This window comes from Myxocyprinus asiaticus, chromosome 50 (assembly GCF_019703515.2).
Source record: "Myxocyprinus asiaticus isolate MX2 ecotype Aquarium Trade chromosome 50, UBuf_Myxa_2, whole genome shotgun sequence".
In the NCBI taxonomy this organism is placed as follows: domain Eukaryota; kingdom Metazoa; phylum Chordata; class Actinopteri; order Cypriniformes; family Catostomidae; genus Myxocyprinus; species Myxocyprinus asiaticus.
The window spans coordinates 17,068,877-17,090,710 of record NC_059393.1 but is presented as its reverse complement, the minus strand read 5'-3'; the positions used below and the strand labels follow the sequence as shown (position 1 = coordinate 17,090,710).

General features: G+C 38.1%; 1 protein-coding gene across 1 annotated transcript in view; it reads left to right on the top strand.

The window, feature by feature from the left end:
• The first annotated feature begins 1,780 nt into the window (after nucleotides 1-1,780).
• Nucleotides 1,781-21,834, top strand: part of LOC127438997 (TM2 domain-containing protein 1) — a 35,173-nt gene continuing 15,119 nt past the window's right edge. The window contains exons 1-4 of the mRNA XM_051694967.1: nucleotides 1,781-1,920; nucleotides 6,908-6,981; nucleotides 8,450-8,558; nucleotides 8,655-8,746. Coding sequence (XP_051550927.1) covers nucleotides 1,787-1,920; nucleotides 6,908-6,981; nucleotides 8,450-8,558; nucleotides 8,655-8,746 — 409 coding nt within the window. The 5' untranslated portion in view covers nucleotides 1,781-1,786. The remainder of the gene's footprint in view (nucleotides 1,921-6,907; nucleotides 6,982-8,449; nucleotides 8,559-8,654; nucleotides 8,747-21,834) is intronic.

Below are 21,834 nucleotides of genomic sequence, written 5' to 3'. Positions count from 1 at the left end.
CAATTTAACTGTTTGGCCATAATGACCATCATTATGTTTGGAGGAAATAGGGTGAGGCTTGCAAGCCGAAGAACACCATCCTAACCGTGAAGCATGGGGGTGGCAGCATCATGTTGTGGGGGTGCTTTGCTGCAGGAGGACTGGTGCACTTCACAAAATAGATGGCATCATGAGTAAGGAAAATTATGTGGATGTATTGAAGCAACATCTCAAGACATCAGCAAGGAAGTTAAAACTTGGTCACAAATGGCTCTTCCAAATTGACAATGACCCCAAGCATACCTCCAAAGTTGCGGAAAAATGGCTTAAGGACAACAAAGTCAAGGTATTGGAGAGGCCATCACAAAGCCCTAACCTCAATCCGATGGAAAATTTGTGGGCAGAACTGAAAAAGCGTGTGCGAGCAAGGAGGCCTACAAACCTGACTCAGTTACACCAGTTCTGTCTGGAGAAATGGGCCAAAATTCCAGCAACTTATTGTGAGAAGCTTGTGGAAGGCTACCCAAAACATTTGACCCAAGTTAAACAATTTAAAGGCAATGCTAACAAATACTAACAAAGTGCATGTAAACTTCTGACCCACTGGGAATGTGATGAAAGAAATAAAAGATGAAATAAATAATTCTCTAATTATTCTGACATTTCACATTCTTAAAATATAGTAGTGATCCTAACTGACCTAAGACAGGGAATGTTTTCCAAGATTAAATGTCAGGAATTGTGAAAAACTGAGTTTAAATGTATTTGGCTAACGTGTATGTAAACTTCTGACTTCAACTGTATGTATATACAGTTGTGCTCAAAAGTTTGCATACCCTGGCAGAAATTGTGAAATTTTGGCATTGATTTTGAAAATATGACTGATCATGCAAACATTTTTGTCTTTTATTTAAAGATAGTGATCATATGAAGCCATTTATTATCACATAGTTGTTTGGCTCCTTTTTAAATCATAATGATAACCGAAATCACCCAAATGGCCCTGATCAAAAGTTTACATACCCTTGAATGTTTGGCCTTGTTACAGATACACAAGGTGACACACACAGGTTTAAATGGCAATTAAAGGTTAATTTCCCACACCTGTGGCTTTTTAAATTGCAATTAGTGTCTGTGTATAAATAGTCAATGAGTTTGTTAGCTCTCATGTGGATGCACTGAGCAGTATCACCTGAAACCAGGAAGTGCGCGTGATCATTAAAATCTCCATTAACTTAATTTCAAATCAAATAAAGAGACCATCGTAAAACGAAACTATAAAGAGCTGTATATCTTACTACGTTCTAATCGCAACAAATTAAATCATAAATTATAGACTTGTATTAAATAAGTGATAAAACCCCAATCTATCAGGTGCATATTCATGAAACACTCGTCACAATTGAAAACAGTGCAGTGAAAAGTTACTGGCAGACTTGAGGTGTTTAGGAGTCATTTACTCTTTCTACACGTTCGTCTGCCTAGAAAATGCTTTAAAGAGATGTTAAAGCTGACATACAATTTAAATACACAAACACTGTACTGCTTTCCCATTCAAAACCCCGTTATACAGGCTAGCGCAGTTGGCCGAGTATTAAGTTGATTGTCAGCATCCAACACAGCAAACAAGTTCAACTGACAGTTGATTATGAAAGAACTTATTATAACAACACAACCCGATTTCAGTAAGTAAATACGCAAAGTTAAAAGCGTTAAAGAACAGAACTAGAAGAGACTTGCAGGATATTGTGCGTTGACTAAGGTGTGTGTCTCTTTAAGGTCCACGTCAATCACGTGACAGTTCAACATGGCTGCATACTGGATGATTTTGTTGCCCTTTCGCTCAGCAACACAGGCGTTGATCATCTTTACTTTCTGCCTCACTGTCATCCACAGCCTGGGCAATGATGTGGACAACTGTGATAAACTCCGACTGGGACAATATCCTTTAAAAAAAAAATAGTGTAAATATATGAGGATTATTAAACTGATTTCATGCTAGCTAGCCTGATTGCTAATTGATGCGTTGTTTATGATACAGCCAGCAGTGATTGACTCTAAATGTGCTAATCAAACTTATATTTTATATAACTTATTCTAACTGCTGCGAAAGTATGGGGATTTGTTGTTTTAAATCAATACATCTGTGATTTATTCGTGAACATAACTATTAGAGCCATAAACACCAGTTCAAAGTTGCTTTTATTATATAAACAAGTAGATTCATTTATTTTGTGTCTGTAAGTACACAATAATGATGTATCTGCTGCTGATTATGTCATCTGTTTTGTTTCTCTATGATTGCACATTTAAGTTATCATCACTAATGGTAAATAGCATCACTAACTTAGAGATGATACTGACAAACCCAGCTCAAAATGTTGTTTTTTATATATATATATATATATATATATATATATATATATATATATACACACACACATACACACACACACTGGTGGCCAAAAGTTTGGAATAATGTACAGATTTTGCTCTTATGGAAAGAAATAAATACTTTTATTCACAAGTGGCATTCAGCTGATCACAATGTATAGTCAGGACATTAATAACGTGAAAAATTACTATTACAATTTGAAAAAATTCAGAACTTCTTAAACTACTTCAAAGAGTTCTCATCAAAAAATCCTCCACGTGCAGCAACGACAGTTTTGCAGATCCTTGGCATTCTAGCTGTCAGTTTGTCCAGATACTCAGGTGACATTTCACCTCAATGGGGTTAAGATCCATAACACACTTTTCCAATTATCTGTTGTCCAATGTCTGTGTTTCTTTGCCCACTCTAACCTTTTATTTTTTCTGTTTCAAAAGTGGCTTTTTCTTTGCAATTCTTCCCATAAGGCGTGCACCCCTGAGTCTTCTCTTTACTGTTGTACATGAAACTGGTGTTGAGCGGGTAGAATTCAATGAAGCTGTCAGCTGAGGACATGTGAGGCGTCTATTTCTCAAACTAGAGACTCTGATGTACTTATCTTCTTGTTTAGTTGTACATCTGGCCTTCCATATCTCTTTCTGTCCTTGTTAGAGCCAGTTGTCTTTTGTCTTTGAAGACTGTAGTGTACACCTTTGTATGAAATCTTCAGTTTTTTGGCAATTTCAAGAATTGTATATCCTTCATTGCTCAAAACAATGATTGATGAGTTTCTAGAGAAAGCTGTTTCTTTTTTGCCATTTTTGACCTAATATTGACCTTTAGACATGCCAGTCTATTGCATACTGTGGCAACTCAAAAACAAAGTCAATGTTAAGCTTCATTTAATGAACCAAATGGCTTTCAACTGTGTTTGATATAATGGCAAGTGATTTTCTAGTACCAAATTAGCAATTTAGCATGATTACTCAAGGATAAGGTGTTGGAGTGATGGGTGCTGGTTAATGGGGCCTGTCTAGATTTGATCAAAAATTAATTTTTTAAAATAGTGATGGTGCTGTTTTTTACATCAGTAATGTCATGACTATACATTGTGATCAGTTGAATGCCACTTTGGTGAATTAAAATTCCAATTTCCTTCCGAAACAGCAAAATCTGTACATTATTCAAAGCTTTTGGCCGCCAGTGTGTGTGTGTGTGTGTGTGTGTGTGTGTGTGTGTGTGTGTGTGTGATTATGGATAACATATTAAATGCCTTGAATTAATATTAATTCAAGAGTTATCCATTATTAATCCATTTTGAGGGGTCAAAACGACCATTTTCACCAATGATTTTGGAGCAAAACTGCAGGTCAAAATATAACATAAGGAAGGTGGCAACATTATTTCATTTTTACACAGAGAAAGGTTGGCCTATTACTAAAATCAGTTAACTTTAGCACCCCTTGTTGCATTATATGCCAGTGGTGTGAGTCCAATAATGTTTTTCCAAAGTTGCAGTGCCTTTAACTCCAGAAGAATTATAAGATATCTTAATTTACTTATAGATTCTGATTCTGATCAAACCCTCTTTTTGTATCTTCCTTTTTAAGGCCCTTTATGGTTAAATCCCAGAGATATGGGGCTCTCAATGTGGCTCCATGTGTAAATTGTTACATTTTAGTTTTACCCAATTTCAATGGTCAAAAAACAAATGTGGGTCACATGGTATGAAGCTAGTTTTTATTGTCCAACAACACAAAGGTCTGAAGTACAAATAATGTTAATTAGTGTTATGTGCCTTTATTTATACACATTAAACTATAATGTAAAAATCTCGATTTTTCAATAGTCCAAAAATACATTACTTGTTATGAATATGTGACACATTGACTGAAAAGCCTGAAAATGTGTCACCTATACTTAGAAATCAGAATCAGAATGAGCTTTATTGCCAAGTATGCTTACACATACAAGGAATTTATATTGGTGACAGGAGCATCCAGTGCACAAACAATACAGCAACAAGACAGAGATAATAATAAAAAAAATAGAATAAAAATACAAAGTGACCAAGCTGTGTATTGCACATAATTATTGCTCAGTGGGGCAGTTTTAACTGTTCATGTGATGGATAGCCTGAGGGAAAAAACTGTTCCTGTGCCTAACAGTTCTGGTGCTCAGAGCTCTGTAGTGTCGGCCAGAAGGCAACAGTTTAAAAAGGTAGTGGGCAGGGTGATTGGGGTCCAGAGTGATTTTTCCAGCCCTTTTCCTCACTCCGGAAGTGTACAGTTCTTGAACGGAGGGCAGGGGGCAACCAATAATCCTCTCAGCTGTCCAAACTGTCCTTTGTAGTCTTCTGATGTCTGATTTCGTAGCTGAACCAAACCAGACAGTTATAGAAGTGCAGAGGACAGACTCAATGACTGCTGAGTAGAACTGGAACATCAGCGCCTGTGGCAGGTTGAACTTCCTCAGCTGGCGAAGGAACTACAACCTCTGCTGGGCCTTTTTCACAATGGAGTCAATGTGGGTGTCCCACTTCAGGTCCTATGATATGGTAGTGCCCAGGAACCTGAATTTCTCCACTGCTGCCACAGTGCTGTTTAGAATGGTGAGGGGGGTCAGTGTTGGGGTGTTCCTCCTAAAGTTCACTATCATCTCCACTGTTTTAAGTGTGTTCAGCTCCAGGTTGTTTTGACTGCTCCAGTGGAAAAAAAAAAAAAAATGTAAACCCTAATATTGTCATTACTGGAAAAATCAAGTTGTCTTAAGATTTCTCGAAATGTAAAGTTTTGGGCTCATAACTCATATATCTCTTTTCTTAAAAATCTACAGACTTAAAATTTTAAGTGTTAACTCAGATTGAGTACAATATTGAGGCTGTGGGAATACCCATAATCCCATGCACTTGCATTATTTAATTATGTTTCCTTGGTCAAAGGGAACTTATGGGGACGTTTAAATAGCTGTTATTAAGAATTTATAGTTTTAGATCTTTTGTAGTATTACTTATGTAGTTTTGTTGCAAATAGTTGTTTTGTGTGATGTCACCATTAGGGTGATCTGTGTCCCCTTTTGGTCAAGTTGGACCCTGTTAACTCTATGTCAGTTCACCTTGTTCATGTGCAATTAAAGTACAGGCATATATGCATTTCTGTGGAGAAATAAGTTTATTTAATGTTTGACCTAGAATCAGTTGTAATCTTTATTTGAGCTGTTATTGTATGATCTAATTTTAAGTCAGTTCAACTAAAATTATAAAGCAGAAACAACAACATGTAAATAGTAAATCTGAGTTTAGTCTACTTGCATCTAGTTACTTAAACTTAAATAGTTGAGTTCATTCTGTATGAACACTTAAGTTAAATGAACTTAATTACACAAGTTTTGGAGACACCATTACTCAGTTCAGTTGAGGGAACGAGTTTACTCAATCAATTAAGTAGTCAACTTATAAGGTTTTTCAGTGTAGTAATAATTATTCCTATTAGTAATAGACCAGGGGTCGGCAACCTTTGGCACAGGTGTCAGCATTGGCACACGGAGGGGTAATCACTAGCGTGCCAGCAATGGTGCGAGAGAAGTAGACTATTTTATTTATATAAATTCCGCACCTGCATTCCAATCTACATCTTGATATAATCCTCCTTGATGATCACGCAGCGTGTTTTGATGAGCTGAATGGGAGACAAAAACAAAAAGTTAAAATGTGATGAGACTGCAGTATACCCAACAGACTCGTGCAGCGCGTGCAAGCCATTCGAGCATCACGAGCCGGCAGCGCTTCACTTTCGGTTAATCGCACGAGTAAACGTGCCTGCTTTGCTCCGGTCAGGCTGTGCGGATGACAGTCTACATTCCGTGTTTCATTTGTTTCTTTTTGCTTTCAGAACAACATGTGATGTAATAAGGAAAACACCACTATTAATCCTTGAGATTTCCAACCCAGCATACAGGGACACCCTCTTTAAACCATGGTCACACTCAAAATTACATTAAACAATGAATAGAGAAAACATAAACCCACATCGTGAGGTTCAAAAATCTTTTCAAGTCCATGCAAAATATAAATTAAACCTGGAAATAAAGTTTTAGGATTTTGCAGATGCGATTCACCGAAAAGGGCTAAATAGTTGAACGGCTTGTGATGTGCAAATGGCTTGCACGTGCAGCGCGAGTCTCGGCACAGCCATTAACCAGGAAAATAAAAAATGGCACTCCATGTCAAAAAGGTTGCCGACCCCTGTAATATACCAACCTATCTCTGTGTAAAAATAAAATGATGCTGCCACCTTTCTAAGCTTAGTTTTTTTTTTTTTTTTTTTTTAACCTGTAGTTTTGTTCCAAAATCATAGGCGACATTTTCCATTTTGACCCCGCTCTACAAAATAATAGATTATTCAGTAAATATTGATCTATGACATCCAGTATTTTGGATTTCATTGTCATTAATATTTATCTTTCTTTAGAAAAAGTATTAAAAAAATACAAAAAATTTTTTTTATGAAATTTGGTTGATTTGACACTATTGTTTGATCCCGCCTTAACAGTGATCAAGTATTTGTGTAAAGAACCTAAAATAGATGATGCGACTCAAGAGCCAGAGAACTGCAAGGACCGCTTGGCATGGGGTGGGTCATCTGTGATTAAGTGTGACTTATTATGTACACTGTGGCCAAAAGTTTGGAATAATGTACAGATTTTGCTCTTATGGAAAGAAATTGTTACTTTTATTCACAAGTGGCATTCAACTGATCACAATGTATAGTCAGGACATTAATAACGTGAAAAAATTCAGAACTTCTTAAACTACTTCAAAGAGTTCTCATCGAAAAAATCCTCCACGTGCGGCAATGACAGCTTTGCAGATCCTTGGCATTCTAGCTGTCAGTTTGTCCAGATACTCAGGTGACATTTCACCCCACACTTCCTGTAGCATTTGCCATAGATGTGTCTGTCTTGTCAGACACTTCTCATGCACTTTACAGTCTAGCTGATCCTACAAAAGCTCAATGGGGTTAAGATCCATAACACTCTTTTCCAATTATCTGTAGTCCAATGTTTGTGTTTCTTTGCCCACTCTAAACTTTTCTTTTTGTTTTTCTGTTTCAAAAGTGGCTTTTTCTTTGCAATTCTTCCCATAAGGCCTGCACCCCTGAGTCTTCTCTTTACTGTTGTACATGAAACTGGTGTTGAGCGGGTAGAATTCAATGAAGCTGTCAGCTGAGGACATGTGAGGCATCTATTTCTCAAACTAGAGACTCTGATGTACTTATCTTCTTGTTTAGTTGTACATCTGGCCTTCCACATCTCTTTCTGTCGTTGTTAGAGCCAGCTGCCCTTTGTCAATTGTTTTGGCAATTTCAAGCATTTTAAAGCCTTCATTCCTCAAAACAATGATTGACTGATGAGTTTCTAGAGAAATCTGTTTATTTTTTGCCATTTTTGATCTAATATTGACCTTAAGACATGCCAGTCTATTGCATAATGTGGCAACTCAAAAACAAACACAAAGACAATGTTAAGATTCATTTAACGAACCAAATAGCTTTCAGCTGTGTTTGATATAATGGCAAGTGATTTTCTAGTACCAAATTAAAAGTTTAGCATGATTACTCAAGGATAAGGTGTTGGAGTGATTGCTGCTGGAAATGGGGCCTGTCTAGATTTAATCAAAAATGATTTTTTTCAAATAGTGATGGTGCTGTTTTTTTACGTCAGTAATGTCCTGACTATACTTTGTGATCAGTTGAATGCCACTTTGGTGAATTAAAGTACCAATTTCCTTCCGAAACAGCAAAATCTGTACATTATTCCAAACTTTTGGCCACCAGTGTATAAACAGAAAAATACTATATCATACATCTGTTTTATTTAATTACCCATAGGTCTTTTATTTTGACCCAAGTTAATTTGTTTGATTACATGCTAAAATCTTTGGCTGTGTCTCAAAACCTAGTGAGCTGCCTATCTAGACAGCATTTTTGTGCATCATAGACACTTTGATTAGTGATCACAGCTGTAGTGGAAAAGGTTGAAATGACATTGTCCTGACATGCTCTCTTCAATCTGGAATCTAACGCAGTGTTGTCATTGCAGTGGAATGCTTACCTGCTCCAAACGTCAGCTGTCGACTGTCAAATGGGACAATGTCCAAATTCAGCGGTGGAGAGGTCGGATTTAACAAAAGCATCCCCTGCCGGAATGTGTATGCTCAAGTTCACTTTCATTCTTGCATTCAGTATGATTACCATGTTATTTGTAGACATTCATAAATAATTAACACGTTCTTTGGACGATACAGGAGTGGTTACTCATACAAAGTAGCTGTTGCTCTATCACTCTTCCTGGGATGGATTGGGGCGGACCGGTTTTACCTGGGATACCCAGCTCTAGGTAAGGTATTACCTTCTTTGCAGATTAATGACATGTCTCTCATCATGATAATTGAATTTATATTGGGAACGCTGGAAGGGATGGGTTCAGTAAATGTCGTAATCTTAAATTGAATTTGCGACGGCCACATTAGCACTGTGGCTCAGTGTGTAAGAGCATGTGCTCTTATGTTGCATTTTTTTCTCTCTTCGGCTGTATGCTGTAGCCTGAAATCACCTCTGACTTTGACATCTCGTGTTAAATAGCTTTCTGGCATCCATTTTCCCCATCAATAACTCGTAAGAAATATCTCATGCTAGCGCTGCGCTGCAACTCAAGAGACCTTCAAAACAGACAGAATCAGTCCTGGATGCTCTGCTGCTGACATCATCACTTTCCTCCTCCATTCCAAGGGCACACCTTTCAGACAGATGTTCTCTGAAGAGGAATCGCACATCTTGCGCACTGATCTTCACTTGTAATGCTGGATGATACTGATAATTATTTAGGTTACACTTTACAGTAAGGTTGTATTTGTATTTACTGCATTAGTTAACATGAACTAACAGTGAACAATACTTTTTACTCACATAATAATCTTGGATAATGTTAATTTCAACATACATTTTTAAATTAGAAGTTGTATTTGTTGACATTACAGCAATAGAAAAAAAATATGAACAATTATATTTGAATAAATTAACATTAAGAATAATAAATGCTGTAAGTATATACATTTTTGGGAGCACTTTATTTAAAGGATCCACAATAACTAGTTAAGCATGAATAAGACTAATTAATGATTAACTGAACGTAGAGTAAGGCTGTCTTAGCCACAATTTACAACTTCTTGAATGTCTTATTTTCTTGTGTAGAAAGTAATGAAATTGGTGCTCTATTTCAGAGATCAAATATCAAGTTTACTAAACAATATTAAGGCAGTAATTAAGGCTAATTTTTATTGCTGCCTTTCAAATCTGTTACTAATAACTTACTAAAATCTTCTATTGTTTTTTTTTGTTTGTTTTTGTTTTTTTTGCACGTTTCAATTACAATAAAACACATATTTTTTTGTTTACTGCAAATACAGTAAACACTCAATAAATGTCACACATATTGTTACCAAATTTATCAAAAAGTCTTTATTTGAAAATTAATTTAATTGAATGTAATTAGTTTATTAGTAATTCTTTATCACATTTCATTAGTAACAATTTAGTAAAACCAATACTAATAATTAACACAGTTCAATAAACTTAAAATACAACATAGTTAGTGCAAAGCAATCCAGTAACTTGAGTAGGTAAAAATTTCACTTAGAACAGGGGCTTTAATACAAAATCTTTATACAATTTGAGCAATTTATTAGTAAAAAACAAAACAATACTAATTAGTCATAATTACTGTCTTCATATATTTAAATAAATATAAAATAAATTTTAATACCACCTAATAAATGCAAAAAAAAAAATTGTAAAGCCAATAGCCTTACTTACTGGCTTAATATTGTTTATTAAACTTGATTTATGATGGATCTCTGAAATTGAGCATTAATTACAGTACTTTCCACACAAAAATAAGATGTTTAATAAGTTGTGAATTGTGTAGAGCAGTGGTTCTCAACCTTTTTGACTACAAGGCCCCCCACTGTCCAAGACAATATTTGAAGGCCCCCTCGTCTGAAACGACATGTCTGATTAAAATAGTTAATCATTGATAATTTTTGATTCTAGAAGTTTCAGAAAGAGTCTGTTTATAATTTGTAGGCATACATCTTAAAATATTTTTTAGGATTTTAATTAAGTAGGATTATTGTAATTATTTTAATATTTCTTATTTTAAATTAATTTTAAGTCATCTTGAGGCCCCCTTGGAAGTGTGCTGAGGTCCCCTAGTGGGTCCTGGCCCCCTGATTGAGAACCACTGGTGTAGAGTAAGGCTAAGGTAGCCTTACTCTACATTCAGTTAATTATTAATTACTTTCTTATTCATGCTTAACTAGAGCATTATTATGGACTCTTAAAATAAGGTGCTACCAATTTTTTTATTCTTAGAGCATGATACCTAATGCATTTTTTTAACCTTATTCTAAAGACTAATCATTTTCCAGTTAATGCTTGTCGAGTAGTGGCTGACCGAGATAAGTAATCTAATTCTTTCAGTTTTAAATGTGTATATCTGTTATAAGTTTAGTAACACTAACATACATTATACTGTAGATGGCTTCAAAACCAATGGATGAATCTCACGAAACCTGTCAAATACATGATGCATTTTAGCAAGTGAAAAGATTATTGGTACTGTAATGCAAAAACCTATTCTCAGGATAGTCACGTGATGCCATACGAGGATCAGATGTATGAACGGCGAGCTCTGCGCACTTTGCTAGTTTTAGCACTATTAATGACATAAACCGATACACTTTGTTCCATAACTGTTCTAGGAGGACAATATGTCAAAGAATTCAAAATCCTTAGGCTCTGGAGACATTAAAAGACACTTACGTGCTCAAGCTGACACCCCCAAGAAGGCCCCAAGCCAGGGAGTCAGTTTGGTCGGAGAAGTGAGGGAAATTCGGCGAGAGATGTTGAACATGTCGGCAATGCTGATGAAGGTCGTTGCTGACTTGGAGGATCTCGCTGTAATATGTCGATCGATCACTGCCATGGAGATTAAATTCTCTGAGCTGGTTACAAGAGTGGGGGATGTCGAGAAACAGATCGATTATCTGGAGTCATCGGAGAGGGAATTATCTGCTAATCCGCTAGCGACCAAGGTGGATTTGGAGCGTGTCTGGGAGAAGTTGGAGGACATGGAGAACCGTAGCCGGCGGAATAACATCAGAATTGTCGGAATTCCTGAGGCCGAAGAGGGTCAGGATATGTGAAATTCCTAGACGGGCTCTTTCCAAAGCTGCTTGACATAACAGGCCATAAGCTGGAAATTGAGCGAGCTCACAGGGTTCTGGCTCAGCTGTCTGCTGATGGAGACAGGCCCCGATCAATTCTGGCCAAATTTCTGAGATCATCCGATAAAGATCTTTTGTTACGCGAGGCGAGGAATAAAGGAAGGCTTTCTTGGTAGAACCACAGCATTTTCTTGTTCCCAGACTTTGCGAATTTAACGAGAGAAACGTGATCGATTCAAGGAATGCAAGAAACCGTTACATCAACGGAAGGTCGCTTTTGCACTGATATTCCCGGCCAAATTGAGAAAAGATGCTAAGGATGGCCGTAAAACATTCACATGCCCACAGCAAGTGATTTCCTTCATAAAGTCAATAGAGTAAGTTATTTTGTGGTACTCACATTGCAGCCGAGTGGACCGGCTCAATGAACATTCACTTGACTGTTCGAGGAAACTGAGCACCTTTTTTGTTTCTTTTTGTGCTGGTTCCGCCTTGCGGCTGGAGTTTGTTTGTGGAGTAACACTCCTTCAAGACAGATCTGTTGATGAATCTGCATGTTCTTTGTGTTTATTCTGCCTATTGGCTGGAGTTTGTTTTGTGGAGAATTTCTTGCAAGACATTGAAGTGATTAGGTCATTTGTTGCACTCATGTAGCAGCCGAGTGGGCCGGCTCACTGAACATTCGTTTGAATGTTCGAGGAAACTGAGGGCCTTTTTTTTTTTTTTTTGTGCTGGTTCCGCCTAGCGGCTGGAGTTTTTTTTGTGTGGAGTAACACACCTTTGGGACAGTTTTGTGGATGAATCTACATGCTCTTTGTTTTTATTCTGCCTATTGGCTGGAGTTTGTTTTCTTCTGTCTCACAAAATTTGTATAGAAACACCAGACTTAAGCAATCCAACGGCAAAGTTGACATGGGGGCTCTTGTAGGCGTACATGGACTGTTTGAATTTAAAGGGATGGAGTGCGGGGTTAATGCTCACATTTTTCTTTTTTCTGTTTGTTTGGTTCTGGGGGAAGTTCGGGGTTTGATTGTTGCACTAATGTTGGAATGTGGTCTTTATAATTTTGTTTTTGGCACAATCTATTTTTTCTAATATGTCAAAATGTCAAATGTTAATATGAGTGGATTGTCTCTCTCCACATGGAATGTGAATGGGTTGGGGCACCCCATAAAAAGAAGGAAGGTTATTTCTCTTCTTAAGCGGAAGAAATATGATATAGTATTTCTTCAAGAAACGCATCTTTCCCTGCAGGAAGCTGAAAGATTTGGGAAGATATGAGGTGGACAGGTTTTCTTTAGTGCTGGCTCAAGTAAGAGTAGGGGGGTCATTATAGTGATAAATAAGCATCTACAATTCAAATTTCTCAAACAGATTAAAGATAAATCAGGAAGAGTCATTATTGTTTTAGCAGAAATTCAGGGGCAAAGTCTGATTTTGGCTAATATTTGCGCACCTAACGTTGATGATCAGGGCTTTTTTGTAGATCTTGTGGGGATGTTGTAAGCCGCTGGCACCCCTCATGATATAATATTGGGAGGAGACTTTAATCTTTTGATGGACTCGGTTCTTGACCATAGTGAAGCAAAAGTGTGCAAGCCCTCTAGAGCAACATTGACGCTTCACAGGATGTGTAAAAATCTTGGTCTTACAGATATTTGGAGACTTTTGAACCCATCTGGTAGGGACTATAAATTTTTTTCATCAGCCCATAAGATTTACTCTAAAATAGATTTTTTCATATATATATTAAAGTCCCTCATTTCATCTTTTGTTGATGGCTCAATTGGAAACATTTTAGTCTCAGATCATGCCCTGGTGTGTTTTGAGGTGTTGCCACATATGGAGAAGAAGAAATCATATAGTTGGTGCTTTAATGTATCCCTTTTGCAAAATCCTGAATTCCAACAAATATTAAAGGCTGAAATCAATGTTATATGGAGACCAACTGGTCCTAAGTATCCTCTGTGGGCGTGGCTTGGGAGGCACTTAAGGCGGTTCTTAGGGTCCGGATCATACAGTATGCCTCATTCACCAAAAAATCCAAAGCACGAGAACTCGTGGAGTTGAAAGAGAATATTAAAAGTGCTGAGGCAGACCTGAAGCGCCGAATGTCATCTGATGGCCTCAGAGAATTGACCCGATTGAAATACAGATATAATACTACTTTGTTACAGAAGGTGGAGTTTTGGCTATTCAGGGCAAGACAGTCATACTTGGAGTCGGGGGACAAGGCAGGAAAACTTCTGGCTAGATATATAAAACAGAGAGAGTCTTTTTCTACCATTCCCTCAGTGAAATCTGCTGGTGGTGAAATATTTACCTCAGCCATTGATATTAATAATGCTTTTATTTAAGAATTCTATCTCAATTTTTATAGTTCCACATCTTTGTCTACTGATGAGGATATTAGAAACTTTGTGGAACCATTAGAACTTCCTAAACTGACGGTTGAGCAAAAAAATTATCTTGATTCTGAGATAACCTTGGAGGAGCTTGGCAAGGTAATTAAGGCCTTGCCTACAGGCAAGACTCTGGGGCCAAATGGCTTTGCCACTGAGTATTTTAGATCTTATGCTGCAGAATTGGCTCCACTTTTGCTAGAATTTTATACAGAATCATTAAAGAATGGAAAGCTTCCGCCAACCATGGTGCAAGCCTGGATCAGTCTGATTCTTAAAAAGGACAAAGATCCAAGCGAGTCCAATTTCCCTGATCCAGCTAGATGTTAAAATATTGTCAAAAATTTTGGCTAACCGATTAAGTTATGACATCTCTTTTACATATAGATCAGGTGGGGTTTATTGGGGGTCGTAGCTCTTCTGATAACATTAGGTGTCTCATCAATATCATGTGGTCAGTTGCGAATGATCAGACTCCGGTCGCTGCCATCTCACTTGACACCGAAAAGATGTTTGATATTGTAGAATGGGATTATCTTTTTAAGATTTTGTTAACGTATGGGTTCGGAAATACTTTTATTGTTTGGATTAAGTTACTTTATAGACACCTGGTAGCGGTGGCACAAACAAATGGATTAATTTCAGATTTTTTTACTCTGGATAGGGGCACCCAGCAGGGTTGCCCTCTTTCCCCATTATTGTTCTGTATTGCCTTTGAACCATTAGCAGCCACGATAAGAAAGGAGGATGATTTTCCAGGGGTGGTGGCGGGAGGTGTGGCGCATAAGCTTTCGCTTTACGCAGATGATATTTTATTATTCGTCTCTGAACCTACTAGATCTATGCCTTGCCTCCACAGAATTATTCATTCCTTTTCTAAGTTCTCAGGATACAGAGTTAATTGGTCTAAATCTGAAGATACAACTACCTGCCACAGTCTCTCCATATAGATGTGCCCCCACTCTAATTTCAAGCAATTTGATAGCATAGCGAAGTCCTTCATTTGGAATGGTAAACATCCCAGATTACATTTCAGTAAATTGCATAGGCCGACTGACAAAGGTGGGCTAGGCCTACCCAAGATTTTGTTTTATTATTATGCATTCGGTATCAGACATTTGGCTCACTGGTCGCTTCCATCTGAGTGACCCCTCCCTGGTTTTGTATTGAACGGGAAGTTCTTGCCCCTATTTCGCCATTGCAACGCCTCTCTATTAAACTAACCGGAGAAGTTAAGTTACACTCTGTTATCTCGCATTTGCACTCGGTATGGACAAAAGTGTCCATAGTGTTTAATTCGGACATTTATTTTAATGTTGCCTCGAGCATATGGCTGAACCCAAAATTATGTATTAATAAGTCCCCTTTCTGCTGGTCAGAGTGGATTGTGAGGGAGGTTAATACACTCGGTGACCTATATGAGAGTGGAGTGTTGAAATCCTTTGAAAATTTGGTTCAACATTTTGGGATTCCCAGATCTCAGTTCTTTAGGTATTTACAGCTGTGCCACCTGCTCTGTACTATTTTTGGGAGTAGCATACACCCCCCTAAAGCGGCAGATACTCTGAGAGTGGTGTGTACTGCTTTTGGAAAAGGTATCACATCAGTGTATTACTCCCTGCTAATTCAGAGTCTGGGGGAGTCTGCATCCGGAAAGTATTCACAGCTCTTCACTTTTTCCACATTTTGTTATGTTACAGCTGTTGGGCCTCATGTATTCAGATAGAAGACAAAGGCAGGCCTAACAGTCAAAAACATTCCTCAAGCCCCTCCTTCTAAGTCGTAAATTTTACTGACAAAAATCGTGCCAAAATCAAACAAAGGGAGTCCAAAACAGACTACAGATCCATGAAGCCTTGCCCACTAAAGGATCGAGCACTCAACTCCTATTGGATGAGGCACACCACAGAACGTCCCTCAAACATGACATCATCAGGACTTCAAATAATTCTGAAATGCTTCCAAAGTGGCTTCCAGCGACTTAGTTCACCGAATACGGACGTAGCTTTTTGCTGCTCTCCGGTGCAACCTCGTGGCATAAGGAAGTAATGTCCGACTTGAAACTGTAGCCATACAATCTCCATCTCGCTGGACGAGCTAAGATTACTCTGTGTTCAACCGAACACTCTAACGGATCCGAAGGAGACCGCCGAGCAATTCGCATCTTCATCCGTTGGCCTACAGAAGTGAAGAGATTAAAGATTTCTCTTCCATCTTCAATCAAGTCGACATTTCTGAGTTCTCCGCCAGCCCTCTGAGAATCAACAGCCGTACCGCCCTCTGAGAATCAACAGCCGTACCGCCCGCCGACAGCACGAGGAAACAACCTCTCGTCATCACACGAGCCTCAAGGCACCAGGTCAAAGTTAAAGGACAGAGGAAAACACATTCTACCTGTGTCCTCATGCGATTCAAGTAAGAGGTTTACGTCTGGGCAGAGATAGAATATTATAGCGTGTTATTCTTGTGTTTCAAGGTTTTTTCTTGTACAGTTTACGGACCGCCATGTCCGCTCATTATTAATACTCAGGGTATTAATTATCACGAATTTGTTTTGCTGTATTGTGGTCCAACCAAATTGGACTGTTGTGCATTTTCGCCATCGCGGGTGAGACAGCAACTGAGTTCATCCATTAAAGAGTCAAATAACAAGGGACTTTTACGAGCCCCGCTCGTAAAACCACGTCTCTGAGTGATGAACACAGCTGCTTTATCTCCAGCTATCGCGAAATCAGCTTTCGGGCTGTCACTTAATCATCTCTCTCTCTCTCTCTCTCTCTTACTAACCACACTGACACACACACACACTGTCACACACACACCTTGTGTTATAGAATTATTTTTATTTCCATATCTAATCATATCACTGTTTAGTTTGTAGTTGTAAGTCAGAAGTTTATTGACTGCATTGTATTAATTATTAATTGATATTACTGCATAAATAAATTTTGTTTATATTTCAAAGAGAAGTGTTTTGGTTTGTTTTGCATACGCCTGTGTCATGCTGACGGGATGTCAGTGCTCGGATTCAAACCTTCATTCATTGTTTTTTTTCCCGAAAATCGATATTCTTCGGATGTCGATTTTCCTAAGAAAACAATCTAATATTGAAACTGTTTTAATATTCGGTTATTAGTCCCTGATTCCAGGGTGGTGCCCCGTCAATGTTAATCCTTATTAATATTCTATTGATTTTTGATAACTGATAATTATCTTTGATTGAATTTGAATGATCAATAAGCTAGTGTTAATTTTAATGTTTCATCGACGTTAACAATTAACGATTATCTTTGATAACTGTTGATTTAAAGGATTAAAAAAAGCTAACATTGACATTGATTCTCATCAGTGTTCTATTGATTTTAATAATTAATAATTATCTTTGATAATTATTAATTATTGCTAATAACCAAACTTGCTCCTAAACGTAGCACACTACATTTACTGGAGTCCCATATGAGGTTTTAATGAGTTAGATCCAATTAATTAATTTAAATATTGATTAATAACTACAGAAATAATTATTAATTATTTCTGATAGTAACACTGATCTAAACAACCAGTAAAGCCCTACACAGCCTTAATCCAAAATGGATTAAATTCATTATTTTCCTCAAAATTCTACAAACAATACCCCATAATGACAACGTGAAAGAAGTTTGTTTGAAATCTTTGCAAATTTATTAAAAAAAAAAAAACGAAAAACATCACGTACATTCACAGCCTTTGCCATGACACTCAAAATTGAGCTCAGGTGCATCCTGTTTCCACTGATCATCCTTGAGATGTTTCTACAACTTGATTGGAGTCCACCTGTGGTAAATTCAGTTGATTGGGCATGATTTGGAAAGGCACACACCTGTCTATATAAGGTCCCACAGTTAACAGTGGAGGAAACCAGGCACCGCTCATCACCTGGCCAATACCATCCCTACAGTGAAGCATGGTGGTGGCAGCATCATGCTGTGGGGATGTTTTTCAGCGGCAGGAACTGGGAGACTAGTCAGGATGGAGGGAAAGATGAATGCAGCAATGTACAGAGACATCCTTTTATGAAAACCTGCTCCAGAGCGCTCTGGACCTCAGACTGGGGCAAAGGTTCATCTTCCAACAGGACAACGACCCTAAGCACACAGCCAATAAAACAAAGGAGTGGCTCCGGGACAACTCTGTGAATGTCCTTGAGTGGCCCAGCCAGAGCCCAGACTTGAACCCGATTGAACATCTCTGGAGAGATCTGAAAATGGCTGTGCACCGACGCTCCCCATCCAACCTGATGGAGCTTGAGAGGTCCTGCAAAGAAGAATGGGAGAAACTGTCCAAAAATAGGTGTGCCAAGCTTGTAGCATCATTCTCAAAAAGACTTGAGGCTGTATTTGGTGCCAAAGGTGCTTCAACAAAGTATTGAGCAAAGGCTGTGAATACTTATGTACATGTGATTTTTTTTTCGTTTTTTATTTTTAATAAATTTGCAAAGATTTCAAACAAACTTCTTTCAAGTTGTCATTATGGGGTTTGTAGAATTTTGAGGAAAATAATGAATTTAATCCATTTTGGAATAAGGCTGTAACATAACAAAATGTGGAAAAAGTGAAGCGCTGTGAATACTTTCCGGATGCACTGTATATATACAGTTTTGCTCAAAAGTTTGTATACCCTGGCTGAAATTGTGAAATTTTGGTATTGATTTTGAAAATATGACTGATCATGCAAAAAAAACTGTCTTTTATTTAAGGATAGTGATCATATGAAGCCATCTGGCTTCTTTTTAAATCATAATGATAACAGAAATCACCCAAATGGCCCTGATCAAAAGTTTACATACCCTTGAATGTTTGGCCTTGTTACAGACACACAAGGTGACACACACAGGTTTAAATGGCAATTAAAGGTTAATTTCCCACATCTGTGGCTTTTTAAATTGCAATTGGTGTCTGTGTATAAATAGTCATTGAGTTTGTTAGCTCTCACGTGGATGCCCTGAGCAGGCTAGATACTGAGCCATCGGGAGCAGAAAAGAACTGTCAAAAGACCTGCGTAACAAGGTAATGGAACTTTATAAAGATGGAAAAGGATATAAAAAGATATCCAAAGCCTTGAAAATGCCAGTCAGTACTGTTCAATCACTTATTAAAAAGTGGAAAATTCGGGGATCTCTTGATACCAAGTCAAGGTCAGGTAGACCAAGAAAGATTTCAGCCACAACTGCCAGAAAAATTGTTCGGGATACAAAGAAAAACTGCTCTGGAAAAAGACGGCGTGGTTGTTTCAAGGAGCACAATATGACGATACTTGAACAAAAATGAGTTGCATGGTCGAGTTGCCAGAAAGAAGCCTTTACTGCGCCAATGCCACAAAAAAGCCCGGTTACAATATGCCCGACAACACCTTGACACGCCTCACAGCTTCTGGCACACTGTAATTTGGAGTGACGAGACCTAAATAGAGCTTTATGGTCACAATCATAAGCTCTATGTTTGGAGAGGGGTCAGCAAGGCCTATAGTGAAAAGAATACCATCCCCACTGTGAAGCATGGTGGTGGCTCACAGATGTTTTGAGGGGGTGTGAGCTCTAAAGGAATGATGAATCTTGTAAAAATTGATAGCAAGGTGAATGCAGCATGTTATCAGAAAATACTGGCAGACAATTTGCATTCTTCTGCACGAAAGATGCGCATGGGATGCTCTTGGACTTTCCAGCACGACAATGACCCTAAGCACAAGGCCAAGTTGACCCTCCAGTGGTTACAGCAGAAAAAGGTGAAGGTTCTGGAGTGGCCATCACAGTCTCCTGACCTTAATATCATCAAGCCACTTTGGGGAGATCTCAAACGTGCGGTTCATGCAAGACGACCAAAGACTTTGCATGACCTGGATGCATTTGCCAAGACGAATGGGCAGCTATACCACCTGCAAGAATTTGGGGCCTCATAGACAACTATTACAAAAGACTGCACGCTGTCATTGATGCTAAAGGGGGCAATACACGGTATAAAGAACTAAGGGTATGCAGACTTTTGAACAGGGGTCATTTCATTTTTTTCTTTGTTGCCATGTTTTGGTTTATGATTGCACCATTCTGTTATAACCTACAGCTGAATATGAATCCCATAAGAAATAAATGAAATGTGTTTTGCCTGCTCACTCGTGTTTTCTTTAAAAATGGTACATATATTACCAATTCTTCAAGGGTATGCAAACATTTGAGCACAACTGTATGTGTGTATATATATATATATATATATATATATATATATATATATATATATATATATATATATATGTATACATACATACATAACTGTGCAAAAGTTTTAGGGACTTGTGAAAAATGTTGCATAGTGAGGATGTCTTCAAAAATAATGACGTAAATAGTTTTCATTTATCACTTAATGTCATACAAAGTCCAGTAAACATAAAAAAGCTAAATCAATATTCGGTTTGACCACCTTTGCCTTTAAAACAGCCCCAGTTCTCCTAGATACACCTGGACACAGTTTTTCTTGGTTGTTGGCAGATATGATGTTCCAAGCTTCTTGGAGAATTCACCACAGTTCTTCTATCTATTTAGGCTGTCTCAATTGCTTCTGTCTCTTTATGTGATCCCTGACGGGGGGGCTTTATTTATGTGGAAGTAATGGCAGAAGTCATAATGTCCCTAAAAATAGGTTTCATTTTTTATATACAAAATAGTTTGTGTTTTCTTGTTGTTGTTTTGTTTTTTTGGGGGGGAGGTTTACGTCTATGTTGAAAAGTCGGAGACAAACCCTAGCGCACCTCTGTGAAAAGGCTTTTAAGAAAGACCACATGCTGCTCACACATGAGCTTATAGATCTCGTACCCCCAGGTTTCATATGAAAAGCCCATCAAATGACCCTTTTTCTCCTTTGAACACCTTGCTCTTTTTGTACCAGCCATTTTAACAAAATAAGTCCGCATGTAACAACTAATTAACTAAAATAGTTCTCCTTTACCATCAGAGCTTTGTGAGAAGATCTTAGGGTGTCCATCTATCCCACGATGCTCTAACTGATGCTATTATTATCATCACATAGATGAGTCCAAGCCATACGTCTTAAAACCCATGGTTAGGCAAGATACAGCGGGACACTCCACCTTTCTCCATCTCTCCATGTTTGAAGGACTTCCTGATCAATTAAACACCTGCTTTGGGACAAAAGCGCCTGTGCATTTGAAGGTCCCCATTGTTCCTTGGTTCTTTGTGCGAAAAACACTGGAGTTTGTGAAAGGCAGGCTCACACCGTGCTGGAGTCAGTTCTATAGACACGTTCAGTGAGCCACACCTGACCCCAGAGCTGCTGGGCCATTACGTATCAAAGGAAAGGCTGGACTTGTTGAGAAGATATTCTGCAGGTGGCTTTTTAGATATCGGCCCTGGAATCAACATGCCTAAACCCCTCAATGACTAATTATAAGTATTTTTAAGGACGATTAGCAGCAATTATGTTTGAATCACAAGATAGCAGGGGGTTTAATTGACTGCATATCTCATGGGCTCCTGATGGTGTTTCAAATGATCACTCATGGACATCCAAAGCAGGGATACTTCATTGCAAAAGCAAACTGTTTATTTTATTCATTTGTATGGCCACAGATGATTTAGTCTTTAATCAAGAGTCTAGAGTGATACATTTTCCTTGTCGCATGTTGAAACTCTTTTAGCGTAACGCACATTGTTTTTTTTAAATACTCTTCATACAGAACTCAAGCGCATCTTTCTTCTAAAAAGTAGAACTTATAATGTTCCGGTCACATTTCACCCCAAATTCAAAATAAGA